Source organism: Parambassis ranga, chromosome 2, assembly GCF_900634625.1.
Source record: "Parambassis ranga chromosome 2, fParRan2.1, whole genome shotgun sequence".
In the NCBI taxonomy this organism is placed as follows: domain Eukaryota; kingdom Metazoa; phylum Chordata; class Actinopteri; family Ambassidae; genus Parambassis; species Parambassis ranga.
This window is the reverse complement of record NC_041023.1, coordinates 40,806,901-40,834,236: the sequence shown is the minus strand read 5'-3', so window position 1 is coordinate 40,834,236 and position 27,336 is coordinate 40,806,901. Positions and strand designations below refer to the sequence as shown.

Sequence of the window (27,336 nt, the reverse complement as noted above, 5' to 3'; positions counted from 1 at the left end):
TTGCCCAAAGACGGAGAAGAAAACCAAATTGGCCCACATTTGTCACAAGTCTCCGAGCAGGATCTCTGATCACGACCACATCAGATCCTCTGGAAAAACTCAGGCAGCAGAAAGAGGGCAAACGTGGGCCAGCCAGGGAGACTTTCAGAATCACAATAAATCATTGCGTTGTGGCATTCTCACATCTGAGAGGTAGAGGTCATAAAAATCAAAGCAAATACATCTTACAAATCTATTTATTTAAAAAACATCATCATACTATTGCAAGAAAGTGACAAAATAAAAGGACACTGGGGGAGGTGACGTGCTCACTGCTGCTGTGTGTCGCTGCTACTCTGCCTGGTCACACATTCAGAGGGATGAACAACAGCCTGGCACAGTGTGATATTGCTCATAAAGTTGCTTCACCTTAAACCTGGCAGCTCAGGATAAAACCCGGCCCAACCACATCGTCTTGGATCATGCTGTGTTAGGACAGAAACTTCCTGGAAATTTCCAATCAGCAGTGAACGTGTCAGCACAAGCTCGTTCATTAGCTCTGAAAACACCACAGAGACTCAACAGATGTCAGCTGATGCACATCAGGAATAGCTGACTGTCTCACTCAGCTGGTTATTGTAGATCTCTCTTTGTTGTTGGATATAGTTCCAGCAATAAGTGCAAGACAAAACCTCTCAGAGGAATCAGGGGAAGGGATGCATCCACCGGTGGGGGCTGAGATATCTGATGCGGTATGTAGCTTAGCTTAGCGCAAAGACAGGAAAAGGGGCAACTGTTAGCCAATGATGGCTTACTTACCCTGCTTCTTCTAGTCTTTGTGCTAACGTAAGCAGATTTTTCAATTTTTTTTAACTGTTCCTTTAAAAACTCAAGCTGAGAAACATGCATAACCTTCCTCCATGGAGTGAGCTTCTTGCATCACCCTATTTAAACTGAATCACGTTGTTCCACCAGAGCCTCCATTAACAAAAAGACGGACATGTTGTTAAACTTTGCTTTGATGCCATCTAAATGTAACCCTGGAAGAAGACTTGTGTTGCTTGTTGCTTGTGAATGACATCATACCGCCATTATAAAAAACAGTACATGCAACTCTTTGTCTCACATACTGTGGCACTGCACTCACACAAAACACACACGAGACTGAAAAATAACAGCTGGGATACATTTCTGAATACTTAGAAAAGGAGCGTGCTTGCTGTCGCCACGTTTAGTGGCTGTTCAAGTGTTGATCTGGCAAAGTGAACCAAGCACACCTCTGTTAGTTCAAATATTGGCACCATGTACAGTATATCTCACACACAAACACACCAAACTGCATAATATCTCCTTGTAAAGCTTAAAAATGTCTCTTAAAAACTAGAATAAAGGTAGGAATACTCTGGGGTGGTAGTGCAATGCACGCCGAGCTCTTTTTGTGCTCCTCCATAACACAGCGAAGACGACTCAGGCTGCCTGCAAACCCTGCAGCAGATGTTGCCTGTGTGACATTACAGGGACATGCTGAGGTGTCAGTAAGCCTGTGCAGAGGTCCTATCAGAGTTTGCAGCAAGCCTTGGCATCACAAGAAGCAAAAAGCAAAAAAAATAAAAAAAACCTTGTAGTCCAGCCTGAGCGCTTCGCTTTTTCCCAGAGGCGGCAGATCTGTTCCTTTATTCCCAAATGGCAGTGATGTCTCAGAAGCCCCCTCAAAATTTCAACGTTAACAAATGTATCTGCATAAAATTCACCACAGTTTTGTTCATAGAAACAGAAGTCTATGAAAGGCTATGTATCCATTAGCAGGTGTATCAGTCCCCCTTTCACCTCCACTGCAGAGCGAATTAAATCCAGAGCACGCAAGAGTCATTTCAGTCCCACCGCCCGTCGCCTGCGAACAACTTGGTGTCCCAGAAATCGTCCACGGGCGTGTGTCTGCCGCTGCTGTTGTGCGTGTGGTGCTTCCTGTGCGTGCTGCAGTGTGTGGGTGCGGGGGAAAGTGTATGTCAGTCCATCTCCAGGTCCATCAGTTTGTTGCGTGAGCGCGGAGTGTGCGTTGTGTTACGGCAGCAGCACTGTGCGCAAATAAGACCCAGGACCAGAGAGAAGAGGCCCACACCTGGAGACACAGATGGAGGTTAAAAACGGGCGCCAACACCACCGGCGAAACTCCTCCTACTCATTACAGGGCAGGGGAATAGACTTGTGAGTCATAAACTTATATATATAACTATAAACAAAGAGGGACAAATGCACTGCAGCAAGCACAGGACGTCACTGTGTCTGGAACTGGCAAAAGAAAGCAAACTTTGAGACGTCATTGATAATTAACTGTGTTAAATCTTTGATTTTACTTTAAAATAAAGCCTGATCACATTCAGACACTAATTTAAATCCACACTGCCAGCTGTCCGACACATTTCCTGAATTAGCAGGAGTGCTGTCAAAGCACTGGAGCTTCAGCGAGGACGCCGAGGCATCACTTTTAACCAGCCTCGGTGACATATTTCTTCAATTTTCCTCATGCTGCCTCAGCATTTCAGCTAAAATATTGACAGAAATACACCATATAGAGCTAATAAACAATCACTTGTCAATATATGTAATGGTTGTGTTACCCAGTGAGGCAGATGTTCCATATAAGAGCGGTAACTTTAGGGAGTCCCACACTGGAAAGCAGAGAAAAGATATTATAAGCCACAATATAAAAACACAATGAAAAGCTTAAGATGCTCATTTTACCCGTCCTCACCTGCAAACTGGACAGTGAGGAAGATCCGGTTCGACGTCAGCTCTACAGCTTGAGTCCAGGCTCCCGTAGAGGGCGACAGGTACCAGGGCGTGGCCATGCAGTAATACTCGCCGCTGTCACTGCAGACAGCAAATAGCACAGTTACACACTGCGAAGCTGCCAGGACGAGGCTCAGAACCAGAAACACTCACCTGTCCTGAGTGCCGAAGATGTTCAGCAGGTAGGTGTGCGTGTCCTTGCGCTCTATGGAGACGTCGCTGGATGAGTTGCGGTCGTTTTTCCTCACAACACCGAAGCGGTCCACGCTGGCCACCTGGGTGGTGGTTTGTCCGCCACGCAGACGGGTGAAAAACCAGCTCACCTCATATGCTAGGTCGTCTGAGAGACACACAATAACATTTAATGTAAATGGAGGAAGAGGCAGAAAGAAGTCAGAAGCATTATCTGCACATTAAAGGGTCGTATAACATATAATAGTGATGATAAAAGAAATAGAACAGGGACAAGAAGAGTTTGTGATAAGAGATACAATCTTTGGAAAAGGGGGCGAGCAAGCTAATTATTTCCAAGAGAGAGAGAGAAAGAGAGAGAGACGGGGAGCAGGAGAGACAGACAGAAGCACAAACTAGTCATTAGTCTGTCAGGGAGAGAGGGACTATTAGCACTGTACCTCCTACACACACATGTGCACACACACACAGCAGCACGATAAATACTGCATGGAGCCTTAGTCATCCTCTGTCATTTACGAGACAAATAGAGGATACAGACGAAAAAAAAATAAAAAGGAACATTTGCGAACGACAATGCAGGGAGGAGAAGAAAAGACAAATGATGATGGAAAACAATTATGAAAAGAAAAGAGTGAGGAGAGGGGAATGGATGGAGTGATATGTACAGTATAATGAAGAGAGGAGAGGAGTGAAGTCAGCCAGCACAGAGTAATGAATCACATCTCAATCTCCCTCTCTCTCTCTCTCTCTCTCTCTCTCCCCTCTCTACACTAATGGTTTTAATATTCAAGTGCTACATCATTAAAAATCTGTAGTAGTGCGAGCAGCAGCAGCAGCAGTAGTAATGACACCGGGTCTGAGTTCACCTGAAAAAGACGTCCATTTGACCCTCTATGTGGTAATTTACTGGGACTTTCTCTCTCTATAGTCTAAATGTGTCACTTCCTGTTAGTGAGAAGCGCCTGATACCAATAAGTAAAAACACATCTGTGACCTTAATGCTGCTTTTAGCGTGAAAATCAGCACATTGTTGCATAATTAATTGAACAAAATCCTCTAAAAAATACATGTAAATAGTTAAAAAGTCTTCCTTCACATTGTTAAATCTGACGGTGGCGACTCTGATGATGGAGATGCATTCGGACACCACAGAGAGGGGGCACCATTTTCCATCGAGACGAGCGGCCAAGAGCTCCAATCCGACCCCAGAGGAGGAAACAAGAGGTGACATGAAAGGGAGGAGGGCGGCGAGCGGGTCGACCGGCCACACGCAGCAAAGTTCTGAGAGGGGCCTGATTTATCGTCATCACATTAAAGATGAAGAATAAGCCCTTTTCTTCATGTCCACATGTGGACGGCCTCGAACTAAAAAGTCCACTGAAACCTAGCTCAGTATGCACAGGCGTGGTGACATACAGCGAGGGGGGAACTCTCCGAAGCCTGACCCGTCCATTAGTCAAGGCTCCCACCAGAACGCACTGCAGTGGAAGAAAAACAGGCAAGACTCGAAGTGATCCGTCATGGTTTCAAGACTGGTTTTTGGCGTCAGCCTCACATGGCCGCTGGAGAAACTGCAGTTTTTCCACCACGGTTTCCTGGTTGCCTCATATGAACATGACTATATAATCATAATAATAATTCCATGCTTTGTTTTATTCTGTTGAATATCTCTTTGAAATATGGTAAAAATAGCCCTGCATTTTCAAATATATTTAATCCATTGCATAATTCTCTTATATAATCACGTCATGTAAAAACTGCCCAGCTGACAGTCAGACGACGCACGCTTCTCTTGACGTTTAGATAGCACCAGGTTAGCGCCTGACACCGCTGTTAATGATGAAAGACTCGTTTCGCATAATTCCACAGAACAGACGTGTGAACTCTGGTTGCCTGTTTCAGCGACGACACCAATATTCAAGGATTTGAGCTATAATTAGAAAGCCTCTGCCTTCACACAGTTAGCCTTCTTCCTTCTACTTTCTTTGTTCTTGACGGCGGAGCGGACGGAGAATAAGGTGGTGGTGGGGAGGGGGAGGATTTTAAATACTTAGCGACTGAGGAGATTATTTTGTTTATTACAGCAGCCATAAATCAACAAGAGCACCAGGCACTTGGAGGACATCTCTTAACTGGAGAGAGGCCCCCACCCACCCCCATCCTCACAGGAGTATCGGATCCCTCAGCCCACAGCTGTTCCCCAATACAGACCTTTCTAACCCCCTATATGAACTCCCATCCCAACTGTTACTCGCCAAGCTAAACAGTTTACACTGCCTCACAGTCATCCTGTAAACTACACAGAACCAACAGGCCGGTGAGTATGTTGTGCTGAAACATATTTTCTTTGCAGGTAAACACAACATCAAGGCCGACTGTGTGTTTTAAGCACCTTCACCAGCCTGTGTCCTCATAACCAAACCTGATCTCTGCCTGCTGAGGGGAGCAGGCCTCATAAACCAAAGCTAGGAGGCCAGGGGCTAGGCTAAAAAATGTTAGCTCTCCAATGTCTGCTACCTGGAAAAATAATCACTGGACTGCTGCAGGCTAGATTAGAGACCGCTGCATCTTCAGAATATGATCAGATTTAACCATAAACTGCATCTGATGCATTCAAGGACCATCAGAAAGTTCAACGTCAGACAAATCTTAATTCAGCCTATAATGAATATTGTATTTTTAAAGCATGCATTTAATTCTGAAGTTTGTTTTTGTACTTTTTTTGCCTTACACACAGTCTCTGAGGCTTCTCTGTGGTGATTCATTAAATTTGCAACACAAAAACACCAGTTAGACTCAAAAATAGATCATCATCAGGAGCTTAAAGGGATCAGCAGGTGATCTCACAGCATTCAGACTCAAATCTGAATGTGAAATCCATCCTGTTTTTTTTGGGTGTTGGAGCAGCTTCATTAAGCAGGGGAGGGTGAGGGGGGGCAGAACTACAATGCAGCTCTAATAGAATATCTGGCTCCTGTCAGAACTAATAAAACTAAAATGGCTGTCGGTAGAAATGAAGACGGTCTGATTGGATTTCTCTGGATTAATCCCTGGAGGAGAGTCCAAGGCGTAAAAACTGCACGACACTCTCACACACTTACACACACTCACAAAAGGAACTGACAATTACCACCAGTGCTTCTAATGAATCTGTGAGTGTGTTCTCTGCTCCATAAAGCAGGACAGCGCTGGCAGAGTGGAATACTAAACACTATAAAAACACCATTTAGCTTTGCAGAAACAAAGCCACTGGGAAGCTACGCCTCCCTCGCTGCCAGCTTAATAAGACTTCCAGTAAAAGAAGAAGCAAATTTTACTTCAGATTTTGCATATTTTACAAGCAGCAGTCGCTTAAACAAACAGCCGGTTTCAGGAGGACCTGTATTTTTGGCTAATAAGCTCAAAAACCGAGCTGCACAGTTTAAAAGTCCCAACATGGCCTTACAATTGATTGGATTTGTTTACACTGAAACCAGACTTCTTTAGAAATAACGGATCAGCCCGTTAGGCCCCGTTCAAACTGGGGAAATTAATCCGGCCAGAGCGGGTTTCGTATCCGGATATATCCAGATCTGGCTCAGGTCTGAACGCGAATCCGGCAAGCAACGTCGTACTTCCGGTTCACGGGGACAGTGTCCGGGTCGCGTACAAAAGCCGTATGTTAACAACCGGCGAACTACGACAGCTTTGATTTGCGAGTTTATTTTTGACAGGGCTACAAAGGAATAAACTGCTTTTTGAACTGAAAAAAAAGGACAGGAGCGACACGGGACAAAAAAAAATGCACGACGCATGCGAACACGCAGTCCTAGTCCTCCACTCTGGTCTCAAATGATAGGTTCTCTTCTGGTGTCAATTGTACGGGGGTGAATTTTTTTACAACTTACGCATAATTATGGGCGTTGCTGCTTGAGTGACAGACAGTTGACGTATCACAGCGTGAGTTTCCTGCTTCCACGATCGCCTGCCCCTCTAAACCTCGCTCGTGCTCCCCCTCTTTGTCCATATTTGGAGTTTTGACGGACATGACGCTGTCAACATGGCGGCGGTCATCACGTCCCGGAACCTCCCACCGAGCCTCAAAACGGCTCTTCAGAAACAAACGGGTGACATCATGTACACCCAAGTGGCCACATGAGGACCTGCAGCTTTTTTGGGGCAAATTAGCAGTCTATATTATAAACAGAAGAAAACTTCACAGTGTTTCTAAGCTTTCAATGCTCCTGCATCCCTTCGCCTGTTTAACTACAAGACCTAATGGAGTGGAACTGATGGCACAGCTCTACAGCTCGGGATCTATCCCTTCAACAGTTTTAATTTGCCTTTTACTTTCCTCTGTACTCTGTTTCCTTTCCTCTTCAAGTTTGGCTGCTCTACTTTTCCACTACAGTTAAAACACACACAGTGTTTGAAGTTCTCAGTCTTCCTGTGCTGCCACTGACACACCTGAAAAGAAGAGGTGGTTTGAATATTTTGCAGTCATCTAGAGACCACTGAATATTATTAAAAAGACATTCTTCTAGTGATGCTTGAGTTTTTCCAAAGTTGCATCATGTATCTAACTGGAGCTGCCACATCTTGAATGAACTCAGGTTGAGTATTTTGTTAGCAGGTACAGTGAGAATCTGACCGCCTCACACTCGCACCATTCTCGTTTGAATTCACAGCATCCTCGCCTCTTCTCTTCAGGAAACTTTCCACAGTGCTCTCCAGCCACTCTTCCTCCATTTACTCCCTCCTCTATTCACTCTCACTCGCTTTAACAATCTGTTTAGCTCCCTCCACTTTTTTCCCCCCCTCGCCTCATCCATTCACTCCCACCTCTCTCCCTCTCTCTCTCTCTCTCCAACTCGTCATCTATTCTTTTGCTACCTCGTTCTGTCTCCCCGGCCGGCTAACGGAGCGTGAGATTGGCTAATTAACGGCTGCCTGTCGGGCCCTACAAAGACAGCTGGGTTATTTGGTGAAAGAGGAGAGAATGGAGAGGAAATGAGGAGCCAAAAGAGGAGAGAGGAGCGTGGTTCGTTATTTTTAAAATGTTCAGATGTGATTCACCTGTTTTTTTCTGTTGCTGCTGTTGTTGTTGTGTTGGGTTTCAAGGTGACTAACAGCTAATGGCAAATCCTTTGTCACGTCGGCTGTGTGCTGTAGGAATATGTAGCTCACAGCCTTGATGAGGATGATCAGCTCAGAGATCAGGCGCTCAGCTCTGAGCACAACACCTGGTTCCACTGAGAGCGACACTTATATCGGTATCATTCCACACCTCATGTTACTTTATGCATTTTTAAACAGCAGCAAATGCTGCTCAGTCAGGAGTGAGTATGCTACAGCTGCGGATTAATACATATTTAAGGTGGGAGGACGGTGGAGAAAGCTCATTATGTTTAATATTTGCCGACAGGCGGGGTGGCTCAAGGCTGAAAACATGGCCGACAGTGTCACGAGTGTCAGTGACGCACAGCAGTGAAACGTTAACTAATGGACCAATTAGCTTACAGGTTTCGAGTGACATGTGTCAACAAAGGTGGGGCGTATAGCTTGGACTGCAGCCAAACCTTCACTTCATCAGATGTTACGCACACACACATTTTTTTTTAGGTCACTGGGATATGGGTGTGGCAGCATATTAATCTGGTTCCTGATCATAAAATACAGTTATTCCAGGGATTATCTGTGTCTGATGACATGTACTCCTATGTGTATGTAGGTGTGTTCTAAGAAACAATTAGTTGATCCTTTACTGCCTTACCATTGTGTTATCTTTCTGACGGTTGAGCAACAGTAGGTGTGTGTGTGCAGTACATACCTTTGACGACTCTCCTGTCGGAGCTTGTTTTTATGACGGGGATGGTGAAACACACTCACACTCATTATTCCTCACAGTTTAGTCATGTAATATGTTGCTCTAGCAGCCTGTAAATGACTAGATTAATATATATATATACACAAAATGTTGAGTTTAACTGGAATACGCTGGCTTTTTTAGAAGTGGGTTGGACAGTATCTGTTCCAATGATCAGGACAGGAACCATCCTCTGTTGGGTTGAGTATTTAGATCAGGAAAAATGTTGTGCTAACACAGAGGCTTTTCACGTTTTTGACCCCTTGTTGTTCTGCTTTGATAACCCCAACGTGCTGCCGCATGCGGACACACAGCATTCATTACCGCTGGTATGAATGGCATGTTATTGCAGCCATGGAAGTGAGCGCTTGTCAGGCGCTGCATACTTCAAACCAGTGATGGGGGAGATGACATCACCATTAGAGAAGCTTGTTACTCTCTTGTTTTAAAGCACTGCCGCTGAAACTGTGACACTTTCACAAGACATCACTGTTTTTCCTTCTCTCTGAATTCTGTAGTTAAAATAACAGCAGAGCACTCAGTCCCCCCCTGGGAAAAAATAAAGCCTTGTTTGTGAGTTCTCACTGGTTCACAGAAACATGCTATTCTGCTGCGTAGAGCCACCAATAAGGCATCACTGTACTCCAAATAAAAAGATTTTTACACTAATTATCGGAGAATATTTCTGCTTAATTTCCTTTTGTACCACAACACTTGGTGCATCGGTCTGTGGGGAGGGAAGAACCAGGAATGCATATGTACTAATACCTACTATAAGCTGATGATGAGGATGTAAAACAGAAAACAGAGGAAAAAAGAAGGACACAATGCAAAGAAGAAGAAAGAGAAAGGTGGCAGATGGGCAGAGGGAGGTGGTGAGTTATGCATGACGTCACGTGATGTGTTTAATTTAAAGAGTGATGAGGAAGAGGAGAGCAGGTTGAAGGAGGGGGTGAGCTAGAAGGAGAATCCTACATCACACATCTTAAAATATAAACCACATATTGTGAATTAATAGTACATTGAATTGTTAATTCTGCTCAAACAGATGCAACATTACATTATTATGTACACGATACAGCAGTGTGCATAAATAAACTATGGAGGAGCTGCACCATGGCGTTAATACACAAGGCAGCTGCATTTTGTTTACTTCCTGTGGAATAAAAGTGCTGCCAAGACATCTTCTCTTTCTGTTATCTCACAGCGATGCTTGTCGTTTCTTAACTCTGCCTCACACAAACCACCATTTTGGTACCATTAACCTCAAAGAGTGAAAGGAAAGACACATTATCATCTTCAGAACCAGCACCTTAAAAAGAAAGTGAAACAACGCAACACTCCTTAACAAGAGCGTGTGACTATTTTATCTGTAGGTGACATCTTTCTTATCAGTGCTGCTGTTGACAGCAGAAGAACAGAAATATGTGTGTGTGTGGGCGAGAGATACAACTAGGAAACAACTGCATGTATGTATTTATTGTCTACCTGTATGCATTTGTGATGTGTGTGCTTTTACCGGTCTTTGGTGACGACCCGGAGGCGCCGAGCAAACACTTCATCTTGGCCGTGTCCCACGGATAAACACTGCTGGTGTCTGAGTGCATGCGGATGGTGAAGGATGGGCCTGTTCAGATGAGCGAAAAACATTTGACACAGACAACAAACATCAGAGAAACTCCAGCCAGATCAGAAGGATTCATTTAAACACAGGCTGCTTTTAACCCTATATATAGTATAATTCAGCATTCATGTCCCAGAGGAACAACAGTAGATGTGAGAAATGGAGTTTCAGATGGATAAACACAGCTTTTAAGTCATACATGCAATATTTTTACAAGTGGAATCACTCCCCCAGTTTCTGTAATATCCTTATCTGTCAAACTGCACTGTAAAAATTCATGAGATCAAGTTAATTTGACGTGTGGAAAAACAGCCTGCAAGGAAGATGTTCTGGCAGTTTTTCCCTTAAAAGGCTGCCGTACCCATGCTGTCATGTGTAAAGTAATGTATGGTACACATGCACTCGAGCTGCATAAACATCACACGGACAGATACACTCTGTGTTATTACAGCTGTGGCACCGGTGAGCTATTAGTAAGCAAAGACCCAGCTTCACAATGATGAACATAATGGACCACACATCAGCGGAAACACACACTTCTTGTTATTTCTGAGCTCATCATTCCTAAACATGCTTATTACAAGCTCCTGACTGGTTTTAACCGAACCTCAGTAAAGTACTGTAAAAAAAAAGTTTACAGTATAGATGGTAGAAATTTCTGCATATATGAGTAATGATTTTAGGGTGTACTGTCCCTTTAAGAGCAGAACTAGCAGGCTGCTGCAACTATAGCAAACACAAAAAAGCTGTAGTGAGAACGGCAGACCCTATATAGTGCCACAATGAATCCCCTAATACATTGTGAAAACGCAAACTGAAACACCGTATTCTGTGTAAATCCCTTTCACTGTCAGAAGGGGGAGACAAACATTATGCACTGTAGCTTTAAAACGCTCCAATTTCCCAATTTTTTAACTGCAAAATGAGTTCAGTAATAAAGACAGAGGTTAAAATTTGAACAAATTACAAGAATCAGTGCAACTCACAAAACACTCCATATGGTTTGTTTCCTGTGGCCACTCCATATTTATGTTGCCATCCCACTTACAACTCACTCAAACACTGAATATTTAATAGTAAATGTGCTGTTGAGGCATGTTTTTTTTTCTTCCATATACATTCTCACAGCAGATCCGCGTGCAGGCAGGAATACCACAACACGTCTAAAACATTCAACATACAGCTGGAACACTGGGAGACTTGCCAGTTAGTGGATGCGCTCAAAACACACACACACACACATGAATGAGCGCGCACAGCTTCCGTCGCCTAAGGCGAGTATAAGAGGTTCTTGAAAATTGCTCAGCTTGGAGCTGTTAGTGTGTCTGCATGTGTGTGTGTGTGGGGGGGGAGAGTTTGCTCTGTGTGGGGTCAACTTGAAATGTTCCACACACACACACAAATGTGTGAGCAGAGCAAAGAAAGGAAAGCAGCGGTGCAGATCTGTGCAGCTGGCTGATTGGCCAAAGGGCTTCACTTTGAAGATGTCCCAGAGAGAGGAGAGAGGGAGGGGCGAGAGAGGTAGAGGAAGACAGAGAGAGAGAGAGAGAGTAAAAAAATGGTGAGTGATAGAGACAGAAAAGGGAAGTAAAGCTCAAGGGCTCCTGTCCTCCCCAGAGAGAGACAGAAGATAGTCTTCAGTTTATCTCCTCTTTCTCCTCTCTCTCTCTCTCCCTCTCTGCAGGCTCTCGCTCACATGATTGCATCCTGTGTGCGACCACAGCAGCTCACTCCAGCGCTGGCGTCTCCACTACTAAGAGGAGTTTGAAACCTAATACAAAATGAGGCAGTGTGCAGATTTATGGATTGTTTTGTCCACAGTCTCTGAGGTCATCTAACCAGGGTCTTGGATTTCTAAATATTTATGTCTGTCCATCGCAATGCAATCTGAGGAGCCGCTTGAGGGACTTTCTTCAATTTTTACTTTAATTGAACCGATTAGAATTTAGTGCAAAACATGTCGCATTGAGTCTGGATACAAAACGAAATCTCTAGTTCCCAGAGTAGCCACTTGAGGCTGGATCCAGAAACAGAAAGTCCTGCTTCACCTCATTCCTCACACCCTTCTCCCTCATCTTCCTTCTCTCCGCTCTCCCGTTTCTCCCACTTCCCCAGTTAGATCAAAGAAAGTTAAGTAGGCCAATGGCTGTGGTGGGCGTCAAAGGGCTTAAAGAGTGTTTGTGTGTCTTTATTAGGGAATGTGTGTTGTTTGTCATTAACACTGTGTGGGTGGAGGATGTCTAGAAATGTTCAGAACAGAGCTGCTTACACATTTCTATTAATAGATGTTAGGATATCCAGGATAATTGAGACGTAACACTCATTTATTCACTAATATTACCAGTATTACCACAGTGCAATACAAATGGTGTATTATGATCAGCATGATGTGGGTTTTCAGATGGACTCACCGTTTTCCTGAAAGTTAATATGGATTTTGTTGGACTCGGAGCTGTTGGCTTTTGTCCACGTCTGTCCTGGCTGCTGTTTCGTCCACGCCGTGATGTCACACCAGTAGTAACCTCTGTCAGACAGCTGCACGCCAGCCAGGCGGAACCGGAACTCGGCTGGGCCAGACTTTGTCAGAACCAGACTGTCCCTGAGAGAGCAGATAACACACATGCATCACTATACCAACACTCAGATGGTGTGTGTGTGTTTGTGCACTGCATGTGACCAGGTGTTTACCTCCTGTTGGGGTCTGTGGCTCCTCCGTGCTGCAGGACGTTGTCGGGGCTCAGAGTCATGATGGTCCTCACATTGCTCTGCAAGCTGTCCTGTGATTGGATGAGGACTGAGTAGCCTGCCTCGCTGAGGTTCTCGGTAGTGATGGTGCAGCTCATTTCAAAGGTAGCCCCGCCCACTGAGGCTTCACGGATGCGTTTAGCGACCACATTTAGAGAAGGATCTGAGAACACAGAGGGGGGATCCCCGACAGAGGCCAACAGGAAGTGTCAAAGGATTGAAAGCAGGCTCACAAAAAGCACTTGAGTTACATCATGGTTCAATTAGCTAAATTGAGGTCACTGGGTTCATAACTGTGTGTGTGTGTGAGTGTGTGTATTGTGCGGAGGCAAGAAGAGCTCTGTTGTGGGATTTTTCTGTGAACTCTACACATCAGAGTGCATTCATAAAGCTCCACAGAGGAGCCTTCATCATGTATGTGGGCTCATGCTGCACGCTCTCAGTAACAAAAATAAAGCGTTATGATAATTATAATCATTAGAATGCTGTTTTTTGCGTAATTAATCATGCAGCTGTTCTTACGTTTGGGGTCCCATCGCACAGTCAGCGACGAGCTTTTGTACTCTGCTGTTTTCACCATGTCTCCCTGACTGGTGATGCTCCAAGCAGACACGGTGCAGGCATACAACCCCATGTCGATCCCCTGAGCAGAGTTTACATCAGTAAGTTCTGCAATCAAGACATTATTCATGGTTCTTTTTGGAAAACTGTGCCACCTGTGTGCGCAGAATTCGCAGCTTGAATGTGTTGGGCTGAACTCTGCTCAGAGACAACACGCCGCTCTTCAGCCTGTCAGCGTATGTCGGTCCCGGTAACAGGTTTCCGTTGCCGTCCAAGGAGCCAATCACGCTTGAGGTCTGAATATCGTCTCTTTTACCTGCAGGTGATTGCACAAAGAAAAGGGATCTGAGTAATGTCACAGCAAACATGGCACAGTATAATGGGGCATAAACGTACCAGGAATTGTGGCGTGCTCCCAGCTCACGCCCAGCCGGCCTCCTGGAGGTAGCTGGGTGATGTTGGTCACATGGCAGGACAGCTCTGTCGGATCAGCCGTCATCTGGGGGTTCATGGTGGCTTCAAGGTTCACAGTGAAGCTCGGCTCTGCAGAGAAAAAGTCGGATTTAAACTCCTTTTTGTCCACAACGTGCCCGAGTGCCCGTCCCAGAGCCACGTCACTTTCATCAGTCACTGCCAGGTCGTGTCATCATACAACAGTCCACCATCACCGGACAAATGCAAAGTGATTCCTGCTTATGTTTCGCCCTTAAATAGAGCTGTGTGAGCTGAGACGGATGCCAGAAACAGACCTGAAATAACACCGTTAACTGTGCGAGATGAGGTGTGTATCACAGTGTTAATAGTGCATGTGTGTAGGTGGTGAGTCAGGTCCTCTCAGGGAGACAGCCAGATTGCACCTTTACACGTCAATGAACAGGAAACACACACACAACCATTTCCACCTGTCTAAATGTGAAACACACAGAGTATATACACAAAAGTAGTCACTGACAAAACCCAGTGTGTGTCACACTAATCATTACACACAGTAAAGACACTATATATACACACACAAGTACATGTGTGTTTGGCAAAGGAGGAGGTCTGCGTGATGTCAGTTGGACGTCTCACACACACACACACACTGACTCAAGCACTGTCACCATCTGCTGTGCAACACACACACACACAAGCTTTGATCAATGAGAATGTGTGAAGCTGCTCTGCCAATTAGCCACGCGCCTCTCCCTCCATCGCTCACGCACAGAAGCACAGAAACACACACAGGCGCAGAAATGTTGCCTTATTTAGTAGATCACTCAGTTCAGAAGCTCTCTGACTGTACAACAGTTACAGTAAACTGGATCTCCTCTAAAAATATTCCTCCAATAATAACATGATATGCCAAAACTCAACACACACACACACACACTTTCCTAGCATAGTACCTTTTCTAACAACAATGACAAAAAGCTACAATATTTTTAGAGAAAAACAATCAAAGTTTCTACTTTCCACAAGCCCTTTAACTAATCATTTTGCACAAAAAAATGTACAGATTCTGCATTTTTCCACACAACTGTGAAGCCGTGAATGATCTGCCTACAGTTTACAGTCATGTGACTGTAAATGTTTGGCTTGACTGACCAAAAAAAGGTACATTCAAACAGTGTGCACAACAAACCAAAGCATTTCCTTCTGAAGAGGCTGGTATACCACCAGCCTCTACATAGCAGAGTCTGACTGCTAACCTAAGCTGCTCTTTCTGATTTGGGAAATGGTGTAAAACAAGCTTTAAAAAGAAGAAAAAATCTTTATTAAGAGAGGCAGAGTGAGGAAAAATAGGTCAGTGTCAATAACACAACAAACTGCTTTCATCAGGCTGCTACGCTTCAGTTTTCACACATTTGTTGTGTTTCTCCTGTTCACAAGAGCTGTTACTAATAATTATTTTCATTATGGATTAATCTACCAATTATTTTCTTTAATTAAATTAAGCCACAAGAGCTCAAGGAGCCATTTCCAGATGGTTTGTCGAGCCTAGAAATCAACAATACTTAGCTTAGCATCACAGAAAAGGAGGGAAAAAACCACAAATGTGTAATAAAATCAATTCCAATGATAAGGATGGGGTAGGGAAACATGTAGAGATAAATAACTTAATAATTTTGCAGCCTGAGACACATTAAATCAGCATCAGAGGGCTTGATGCTGACTGTGGTGCTGCCTGATGTCACCTGTGTCGGAGCATTAAGCAGCTAAAGAGCCAAACAGCAGAGGGTGGAGACCAAAAACAGAGCAAAAACTGCTAAATCCAGACTTTTACTTGAGGGTGACCCCCTCACTGATTTTTGCCCCAGCTTACACACACATCAAACAGGGAAGTGCAGCCTTCAGCACTTGTGTTTCTCTGTGAGTTCAGGAGGCGTCAAGCCTTCACTGGAATGTGTTTGTTCGATGTTTTCGGCTGCGGCTCGGTTACAGGTGGGCTCCGTGCCACCATAATAAGACTGGGCGGTGCGGGAAGTGAACGTCCGAGCTTGGCAGCGGAGTTACCGTTGAGCTGGGCAGGGAGTTGAACTCTCAACCCGCAGCGGAGTCAGCGGTTTTCAGGGAGCAGGAGGATTGTTTTCAGCCAAAACAAGCACAGGCCTGTGAGGCGCTGTGGTTTCACCGCAGTGTGTGTCTGTGTGTGATATGAATACCAGATATGAATACGCCACTTGGGCCATTCTCTCTTTCTGTCAACACAACTCGTGTCTCCCAGGACGGAGAGGAAGCAGCACTAGCCGACACTCACTCAACAGATGCACTTTCAATAGCAGAGATTACAGCTAAGACAACAACTAATCCAATATCAGATAAATAACACAGATTTGGACGTCTAATCCCAGGGAAGGATGTGAGATTATCTTCATTAAAGAAAATTCTGAAGTTTAACTTATAAATACACCCCAACTTTGCTTCTCATAGGAAAACTGAAGGTTAAAATCTCCAGTAATAAAGACAGAATAAACGCTTAACATCCAAAAACCACAGACTGCTGCCTCATACAGCCCGTGGCCACGAACAGCCTCTTTAAGTCAGCTGCTTTGTTTTCACAGGGAGGACAGACTTTTACTGGGAAAGCTGCAGGAAGCGTTTTAAACCGTTTCCCTTTAGGGAACATGAAGGAGTCAGACAGTTAATCCAGGATGAAAACAAGTTGACTACACCTTAATTTAAGCTACATCACTTCATTTTCTGCTGTTTCCTGCAACTCACTCCGATATGTTCACCTGCTCGTCCTCACATGTCAATGGAAAGAGACAGTACCACCTGTCAATCATTTACCAATCTCAGTTAAGCCAACATTTTCTGGTGCTTGGAAAACCACAGCAGTTCTCGTTTGGTATTTCCACGCTGGAAACAATACACCGCAGCCACTCTTCAAATCTGAAGAGGATGAGCTGGGGTCACATGACTCTGGCTAATGGTTAGCAGCTAACTGGAAATGCACAGATGTTTTGGAGTGAAATAGCTCCACTGATAATAACTCCAGTTGACACAACAACATGCACAACAGGGGAAGTGTAGCCAAGGGTGAGAGGAATTACACCCGCTTTTAGCTCTGCGTGTGTGTGAATCTGTGTGTGAGTGTGTGTGTGTGTGCTGTGGGGAAACTCCTAAACAAGTTCTTCAACTCTTTTTGTGCTTCCTGGTAGGCTGTGCCTTTAGCGAAGCATTGTGGGAAGAAGGGGCAACTTCAAGGTCGTGCATCAATAGAATAGGAACTGACTGGTTGACAACACACAGAGAGACACACAAAAACGCACACACAAACACACACACACAAAGTTTAAGGTCTTTCTTGAGGAAGTGAAATACATGATCTGCTCAATTAGAAATGTGTGTGTGTGAGTGTGTTTCAGCATTATAAAGGAATGTGTACCCCGAGGCCAAAATATAGTGAGTTCCAGCCTCATACCCTCAGTATGTGGGACACACACACACACAAGATAGTGGATGAAGGATGTATGCAGTCCCTGGAGACAGCCTTATTTAATACACATACATATACAGATAGCAGGCAATCCTCCACAATCCCCCATGCAAACACACTAACAACACAGCATTTGTGTGTATTGACAGAATGGTCTTGATGGCACCATTTGATATTTCAGCTGTGCCTGCATGACAACCGACTGCGTGTGCATGTTTGTGTGCCCGTAAAGGATGGTTGATATTTCTAAATGCAACATGGCCCCTCAAGGCTCCACAAATCTTCTTCCAGACATGGCTGTTGTTTTAACTAAAGGCTCCTGATGACATACTGCACACACACTCACACACTGTGAACTATCGAACATTTTAGAAGCTGAAGGCAGAGGAAGCAGCTCATCCTGGGACAGGGAAGTCACCGCAACAACAAAGTGAAAACGGAAGTGACGGTAACACTCAGGTCTCTCTGGAAATATCAGGTATCAGATCTGATTCATAAAGGCCAACTATAACCACAGCTGTCCAATGCAATCTGTAAGAGCTCATTTAACAGCACTGAATTCAGGAGACAGCAAGTTTTCAAATGTGTAGGGGTGAATCAGAGTGCAACAAACACTTATAGTGATCAGCTTTTCCTTTTGATGTCAGCATTATCTGGCTCCCAGCTCCTATAAACCCCACAGAGAGAATGTGAGGTGCTTTTTGATCTGGGCCGAAACTGTAACTGCCAGAAAGCACCAAAGTAAACTGTTCCTGAAATAAAAACACACTTGAGCGCTCGGTACAATTTTAACAAAACGCTTCCTAGGAATTCCCCAGACTGTTAAAGTTTGTGATTATGTAACGAGTATTAATCAATTTATTTCAGTCCACTTTTTCCATGAGGATCGAGGAATTTGTCCAAACATTATGGTGGAGCAGGAGCATGAGAAAGAAACGCTCCATAACCAATCACAGACCTCCAGATAATAGGTCTGCTTGGCCTGGCATGAATCCTTAACTGTTGTCGTCACTGTCAGGTTGCCAGGCAACCGGCAAAGATGCCAGGAAGTCACTGGTCGACCCAAGAAATCCGCTGCGTCTCAATTCAGGAACTGAATCCTTTGAAGGTCAAAACGAAGCCCTGCTGAGATTTCCTGTTTGTTATGCTCCTTCTGGGATGACCAGATGACGTTTCAAGCATCCAATTCAAAACAAATATTAAAAATGAAGGTGTGTATGAGCACCCTGACACATTACATAATGTTTATTTAGGGGGAAAGAAAGAAAATAATTCCATATAAATATATATATATATACTGCCAGCTGCAGTCACCTTAACCCAAACCTGATGTATAATTCACAGATGCAGAGACCACCCACCATGCCAGTAATTGATAGCTGTGTTTGACATCACTGCTTTTTGGAGCCAGGATCAGAGCATCATGCTCACACACACACACTAGCTGCATCGCCAGAGGTAGCAGGACAGGCATGACTAATCGATCGTCCGCGCAGCGGGAGGCGACAGGCTGACTAGAGGATTAAAGCGTCTCCCCTTCAGACTTACACATCATACAGAAGTAACACGTACATGGTTATTTACAATCACTTCACACACACAAATAACACTCACTGATCTCTGAGACCTTCACCGTCACAGGGCTGGACGTCTTCTCCGCCGCCATGTGCCACCTCCCTCCTCCTCCAGTGCTTCTACCCCCTTTCTCGATGAAGGCTCGGATGCGGCATGTGTACCCGCCTCCATCCTCACCGCTCACCCCCCTCACCCCGAGCCTGTACTCCCCAGCGCCTATCCTCTCAAGGCTGGCCTCCCCTCGCCTCAGGCCACTGGTGGACGTGTTGGAGACCACCACCCCGCTGCGCTCCATGGTGACAATCTCGCGGCCGTCCGCCAGCCAGGTCACTTCCAGGGCCAGGGAGGCCAGGTTGTCGGCGGTGACGGAGCAGAGCAGGGTCAGTGTCTCACCAGGAGAGAGGAGCAGAGACGAGGAGGAGAATGAGGATGAGGCCGTCACGCTGAGGGAACGACCTTGAAGAGGGACAGAGAATAAACATGATATTTGAATATATTTTAGCTTCACACAGAAGAACCAGCAAATTAAAAACAGTTGTCAGTCTTGAATCTGGACTTTAAACATGGTCGCCAGTAACAACATAAACAGCAGTATGTGGGTCTCTGTATGGTGTCTGGACAGGGACAAGAGAGACAAAGCCCACTCTGTTTGACTTTTCTCATCCTCTTTACTCAAGTCTGTAAGTCAATATGGAGTGACTGGAACACAATGGACCGAGCCTGAGAGTGTGTGTGTGTGTGTGTGTGAGTGTGTGTGCTGCTCAGCCCTGGTTTCATTACAAACCACTGGGTGTTCTTCAGCACTTAAGAGGATATGGTAACCCAGAAAGATAGAAGATATGGTGACCAGAGCAACCGTGATGAATGAGCCAGAGTGTGTGTGTGTGTGTGTGTCAGGGCCTCTCTAAAAGACAGACAGTGAGGGTCATGAAGCTCCTGGGAGAGTGCAAGGCAGAGAGGAGTTTCACAGAGAGGATGCCTTTAAAATAAAGAGTGAGAACTCTCCCACGTCCATCGGCCTTCACACACAGAAACACACAGTAACTTAACATACAGATAATAATGAGCTCTCCTCACCTGTAGGTGTAACAGCAACCGTTCCCATTTCTTTAGTGCTCTCCACAATTTTTATCCATTTCCCTCCGTTTTCATGCGTCCACTCCGTCCCGTTGCACTCATAAATCCCGTCATCTGATGTCGTCACCCTGGAAATCACCAACTGAAACAATCCGTTCCTGCCGGGGACCAATCGGATGCCTCCATCAGCGTAGCGGCGAGCGAACTTAGCCCCTGTGACCACTTCTCCCTGCGGCCCGAAGGTCAAAATGTCCTCAGACGTGGCTCCCTTCTTCACAGACCAGGTGACGGACAGATAGGTGGGGTGGGTGAGTGCTCGGGTGACATTACAGGAGAGGGTGAGGTCAGTTCCCTCCGATATGGGAGACTCCGGGGGCTGGGGTAAGACACTGAGGGTGTTGGGGATGACTGACAGGAAACAGAAAGACAACGAACGCATTAATCATACAGGACACTTTAGGGAGGAACATGCATCTTATCAGCAGCATCCACCCTCATTCTTATGGTGAAAGTATGACTTAAGTGACCTGCCAAATATCTCTCTTAAGGAGAGAGAAGTACACTCCAGATAAGCTGCGTGCAGTGTTTTGTTGTAAAAAGACAAACGACACACACAGACAGCGCATGAGTCACTCAGTTTCAAGGAAATAAAAATATTAAAAAAATGAGGAGTCCTGTTGGGAGCCTGACTTTGCTTTTCGAATGAATCATCATCAACAACAGCAATAAAAAGTTTTACCTCTGCCTTTTCACAACAGGGAAAGACGGATGCTTTGAGGAGCAGCATATCTGCAGTGAAGGCACGGGGGGTTAATAACAAAGCTAAGTGAAGTCTGGATGTCTGCTGAGCACAAATTACAAACTCAGTTTTATCATCAACGCCAACTTATTGCTGCATAAAATGACTCATAGAATGAGATCATAGATTTTTGGATAAAGGTAAAGTTGGATTGAGCATAACTCAGAAAACATGCAGTTTTGCAGAATCTTTGCAAAGTGACTGCTGGTCTTAAGCATTTAAATCATTGTTTACTAGTTGCGTTTATAAAAGCATTTTATTTTTGTTTTTCAAGATTCAAATCTTGAATTTTTCATGGGCATAATTACCACCAGTGATGGAGGAAGTAAGTAAAAGTTAAGTAAAAGTACAAATACCCAGCAAAATATATATACTAAGTAAAAGTAGAAGTACAATCCTACTTAAGTAAAAGTCTTAAGTACTTTTAAATGTACTTAAGGTATTAAAAGTAAAAGTACTCACGCACCAAATATATATTATTGATTTCCATTGCAAAGGATCTGAACAGGTTAAAATAATCAAAGAAATCATCTTCAAATTAAAATGGACCATGTGTAGTTAATGTACATGTTCAGTCCAGAAGCAGCTATGGACAGGTCTGTGTGTCATGAGGCAGGCTGTGGGCATCAAGTGAACAGAGAGGCTGCTGTGTCAGTATTCCTGCTGTAGATTTATGTTATGATTCATGTTAATCAGACATTAATGGATGGACCTGTGTTAGCAGACAGCAGCTAACTAGTTCGCTAACTGAGCCAGAGCACCGACATCATGACTGAGGCTCATTAGAGAAACACAGCTGGCAGCGTGACACCACCTCCATGCAGAGTCTGACCAGTCTGATCAGTCCAGCACTGTGTTCATCACATGTAACAAGTACAAGTACTACAAACACTGTAGAAATGTAGTGGAGTAGAAAGTACAGGTAACATCTGCAACATGTAATGGAGTAAAAGTATAAATTATGCACTATTATTTTTACTTAAGTAAAGTAGAAATACATAAAAATGTACTTAAGTACAGTAACAAAGTACAAATATTTAGTTACTTTGCACCACTGATCACCACAGTAATGTCCAGTACAAGAGAATGAACAACTATCATAGCAGTTTGCACAGCTTCCATGACACCTCTGAGTCTCACCCTCTGCACTGTGTGATAAACTTTGACCAGTGTGATTTCCACTTTGCCCAGCTCCAAAATAACCACAGATCATTCAAACACTGTATCTGTGCATCTTCTAATAAGTCTTTAAAGCTGGCACTGACCTTCACTTACACATATGTGGGATGATCATTTGAGAATCAGCCATTTTTTTCATCTGAATCTTTAATTGTCCTATTTTGTTGGAGTCTCTTGTGGCCCAGTGAGTCCATATCACACGTTGATTTGCTTTAATTAAAGCGATCCACGGGCCGATGAGAGGAGCATACACAGTTGTTGTTGCTATTATTGCATATTTGTTTTGCGTGTGTAATGGTTTGAGTAAATGCAGAATGGTCAAATAGTTAAAGTTCTTTCTTTGGAATGGTTGATATGGAAACAAAGAGGACAGTACTGGACACCAGTCAGGACTGGTGGTGGTGCACAGATCACTGCTGTGCTGCTGCAGCAGTGATCTGAGCATCCATGGCAGATAATAGAGTCAGTAAAAATAATTTGCGTTTTGCTCTATCAATTAAAATTAGCCTGAAAGGAGTTTTCAAACCCTCAGCGACCTCTACTTTGCTTCTTACATAACCAAACGGCCTCAGTGGGGTAATGGAGGCTCTGTGTGTGTGTGCATGTCTGGACTAGTAAAAATTGAACTCATCATCTCTGTAACGACTCCTCTCAGTTGCAAATACTCTCTCCTTCACACCCACCATTACATATGCTCTGCATATACATGACACAATGGCTCTCACACATAAACAGAGCTGCCTAGTTAATTCAGGTCTAAATTTAACAAGGTGTCTGGGGAGCCGTGCTGGGAAGCAGAGAGCAGCTGAACATGATGGTGCATTATGGAGCTAACTAACCTGCTGTCAGGCATGATGCTCTTTGAGTCTTCATCTCTTAAAACCCCTACCATTAAATGTTGTCTAGATATGAAATTTGTTTGGGTATGTGTTAACACTGGATTTAAGCACATACAGTGAGTATGTGTTTAATTAACTAGAAGAAAACAGTGAGCGAGACACCCAATTAAAATCAAAGGAAACTGCTGAACACGTGTTTCTTTGTTGGAAAATAGGCTGAATTAAAACATACATAATGAACTTTGTAGGCAACCAGAAGCTTGTTTTAGCTCCTAACTGTGAGCCGTGAACAAAACCTACAGCATGGACGGATGCCACCGCAGGCAGGTGGAGATGTGCAGTTCCTCCAGTGGCCACTTGAGGCTGGCCAAAGCAAGTCAATCCCCACAGCCAGAAATGCTTGATAATAACAGGTGTGGCCTCAGGTGAAACGCATCTACAATCTCTCTTTCACCTTCACATGTGGTATTCTCATGCTGCACCTTTTCGATGGGGGGTTGGATGTATGAGGAAGTGGTTTACTTGATTCATATCACATCAGTGAGCAGTGAAGGGGGTTCTTTATCTCCTGTTGGACTTGTAAATGGATGAATTAAAATCTTGTACAACAGGTTGTGTTTTTGGTTTAAATGTTTATTGTATGGAGATCATTTTGATACCTCCTTCCTGCTGTGCTGCTCTCGTTGTGCTCACATTACACTGTTGAGCAACCAGTCAGAGCAGTGCTAGGCTAATCCGATCCAAAAGGGTTAAAATACAGTGTATCTGATGTCTTGAGGGACAGATTTTATTGACCATCTCAACATTAAACACTGTGTAAAAGCAGAAACCTTAGAATGTCATATCTCTGCCATTTGCTTTGATTTATATTCTTCTCTCTCTCTCTGTCACTCTCTCCGTCTCCCTGGCCGTCGTTTGACACAAGCCAAGTCCTCCCACCTGACATCTGCTCCCCTCCATGAGTGTGTGAGCTCACTGAGGTGTGCTATGCCGATTATAAACCAGTAATTGTCTGAAACCAGTGGGTAAGTGTGTGCAGCAGGATATATACATGGTCAGCAGAGCATTAGTAAGTCTGTTAAATGAAGCAGCATCTCCTCCAACCACAGGACTCAACTGCAGTTTCACATATGAAAGCACAAATCTTAATCAAACTTACCCGTGAGCTGGACCTGAGCCTCATAGTTGCCACTGATGACGGAGTCGGTGCTCGGCGTTTGACACCAGTAGAAACCAGCATCCATCGGCTTCACCTCTGCGATCTTCAGCTCCGCCTCGTTGTCTTGGAGACGCACAACAGAAATGTCACCAGACGCCACACGCTTGCTGAGCGACGGGTGGGAGTAACCGGCATCAAAAGTGGAGATTATCTTTATCTTTTGTCCAGTGGGCTCCCTGGACATCATCCACTCAAAATCCTGCAGGACAGAGAGGAACAGTGACGCACTTTGACACAAATTTGGTCCTTTAAAGAGTCACATGCAGAATTACTGATGAGTTCACATCATTTTGGGATCTGAGATCTGTGTACCTGCTCACGAGGTCCTCCATATTCAATGACATCACATCTGATGGAGACTGGCTGACCCTCCACCCTGATTAATGGACCAGGAGACACCGTCACCACTCTGGCCGAGCACCCACCTCAAAGGACATGAAAAATATCCAAAGATCAGATATGAAAAACACCTCATATAAATCAAGACAACCCTGCTTCAACCTGCAAAACAAGCGCATGCCACTTGTTGTGACGTGTCTTAAGCATGGCTCTGATCATGATACTAAAACTAAAATGCACTTTCACATTGTGCACCTGGTAATGACACCCCTCACAGCACAGGGTGAGATTTCAATTGTGTCCCCAGATAATTAGCGCTGCTGGATAGCACTGGAAGTTCTGCTTTTATCAAATCAAAGCATCTGGTTCTCATTCCCCCTCAGTCTGAGTGTCGAACTCTGACATTCCAGCTGAGGAAAGCATGTAGCAACACAGCAGAGTCGGTACAGCTATGCAGAGTGGTGCTGCTTCCTGGTTGGCGGACTATAGTGGCTGACCCTGATGCCTGTTATAACACTCTTGGCATAGGTTATAAGATAAGATAAGATCATTTTGGTTTTCTTTAATTAAGAGCCTCAAAAATAAGCCTAGGTCCATCAATACGTGGGGTTATTGGCAGTCAGCCTGGTGTTATGTGCGTCAGCTTTTTTAGCACACCTAAAGTCTGTATAGTTTCATTTAATGGTGTCAGTCAGAGTGAAGTATAAGAAGAGGAAACAGCAGGTTGTTACAGGAAGTCCAAAGTCCAACCAGGAGGCTCGCTTTGAGTCTGAATGTTTGCATGATGGCCCACGTTAAGGGAAATAATTTGTGTGTTACAGCCACTTTCCCTTTCTGTCAGAGTCGCACACAGTCTGCAGAAATACACACCGCATGGGTGCTGGCGACATTTGATCATCTTACACTGCACTAATTTAAGCCAAGTCCATCTCACTTACACACACACACACAGGAGAGCCCCTGTGGCATTTAGTGTTACGCACATAAACACATGGCAAGCCTAGCTTTCAGGTAGGTCAGTGAACAAGTCCTGGTTTGTCCCTAATGAACCCAGCACTACAGCCGGTCTGATAATTAACCTGGTTTGGCCCTGGTATGGAAGTATCATGATGGAGGCCAGTGTTAGTATCATGTAGCACTCAATAAAAGCTTGGCACCCCATGTTGGCTGATTGGTCCTAATGGAAGTCTCTGTTAATGACAAGTTAAACATTATTATTATTATTATTTTACTGTTCATGTCTGAATTAACTCAATAAAACGTTGTGGTAGTTTCTACACGTAGAGAAGGGGCTGATCTCTCCTGAATAAGGAGATATTCCCATCACGCCAAACTCCATTTGCCAAAATCCAATTTTGACATTCTTATCTTCTCATTGCAAAAAAACCCTTTGAATCATCATCATTTATTGATATATTTTAAACTTTTGGATTCATTTTTCAATTCGGCACAATCTACTAAACCACCTGATGCGATCCTTTACTGTTATTTACACCTTTTTGATTATATTCGCTTGTTGCAGTCCCAAACTTCTTCCCATCAGCTCCACAGCGAATGTCTCGCGTTGGGAGCCTGAACCAGTTGCAAAAGTTTAAAATGTGTTAAAAATAAGAGTCATTAAAAGATTATGCATAAGCCGAATTGGCTAGTGGGAGTTCAAGATATGAAAAAAAATAATAATTCATCTTTTACGAGGCGTGTGCATCTGCTGGAGCGCAGGGGAAGTTTAAATGGACAGATTCCAATCCGCAGGTTCACACTGGGATCTCCTTACTGGAGAAAGAGTCTATCGGAGTTAATTGGGCATCAACAGCCAAGAAACATGTCTTACCGAGCAATAAAAGACCAAAGGCAAGAACGAAGACACAGTTATCCATTTCCACTCGTGTCCTATGCCACTCCTGTATTTTTCCCCCCAGCTTCCTTTGTCCTGCGCCGGGGTAACACCAGTCCTCTCCCGCCGCTGTCGGCCGATCCAATAAAACTCTCAGATGCGTGCAGGCAGACCGCACCGCACACCGGGCGGAGCCGCAGAGCAAAACGGATGCACACCGCAGTCCCTAATCCAGCAAAAACGAAGTCCTGGTCCCTGTGGGAGCGTTTACATGCCTCACACACACACTGACATTGAACCGATTTACATGTGTGTGGGAATGCGGGCGAAACACACACACACAGAGGTTGATGAGGAAGGAGAGAGAGAGAGAGAGAGAGAGGGAGAGAGTGGCCGGAAGTTAGGTGACGGTCTGTAGGAGGAGTGGAGGCAAACAGGGAGGTCCCAGGTGGAGAGAGAGAGGGAGAGAGAGGTTCCCACATCACTCCTGCTCTGCCTCAAGTTTCATGGTGCAGATATTAGTCACGTCAGTGATAGTATGACGTGATCCTCCGTTAGTTTCAATTAATCTGACTCAGCTCTAAGTCTCTTTGTGGTTTGGGACCAAACAGCATCTGATGGCCCCTGTTTGCATTTATTACTAAACATTTATTATGAGATTTATCTGAACCCCAGTGAAGACTGAATGGAATGTTAATTCAATTTAAACAACAGGGAGTTTTATAATGAAAGGAACTGATGGCAGAGGCGACACAAAACATACATTCCCTCAGCCTGTCCACGTGCAATTTATAGATTGATTTCTAATCCACAA

At 44.5% G+C, this 27,336-nt stretch overlaps 1 protein-coding gene across 1 annotated transcript; it reads right to left on the bottom strand.

Moving 5' to 3' along the window:
- Nucleotides 1-218: 218 nt before the first annotated feature.
- ptgfrnb (prostaglandin F2 receptor inhibitor b) lies at nt 219-27,336 on the bottom strand. Its single transcript, XM_028420747.1, has 15 exons — nt 26,520-27,336; nt 24,662-24,774; nt 24,290-24,548; nt 20,314-20,721; nt 19,276-19,692; nt 14,136-14,282; nt 13,895-14,055; nt 13,701-13,821; nt 13,122-13,341; nt 12,845-13,032; nt 10,329-10,436; nt 2,923-3,109; nt 2,732-2,850; nt 2,598-2,648; nt 219-2,098 (listed from the first exon to the last, which is right to left on the bottom strand). The coding sequence occupies exons 1-15, from the start codon at nt 26,563-26,565 to the stop codon at nt 1,986-1,988; spliced, it is 2,658 nt and encodes an 885-aa protein (XP_028276548.1). The 5' UTR covers nt 26,566-27,336; the 3' UTR covers nt 219-1,985.

Excerpts from the sequence above, each read along its gene's own strand:
- ptgfrnb (XM_028420747.1), bottom strand. The coding sequence starts at position 26,565 with ATGGATAACTGTGTCTTCGTTCTTGCCTTTGGTCTTTTATTGCTCG. Across the intron at positions 13,822-13,894 it reads TGCGAATTCTGCGCACACAG|GGGATCGACATGGGGTTGTA; the intron begins GTGGCACAGTTT and ends AACTCTGCTCAG. Across the intron at positions 2,851-2,922 it reads ATCTTCGGCACTCAGGACAG|TGACAGCGGCGAGTATTACT; the intron begins GTGAGTGTTTCT and ends TGCTGTCTGCAG.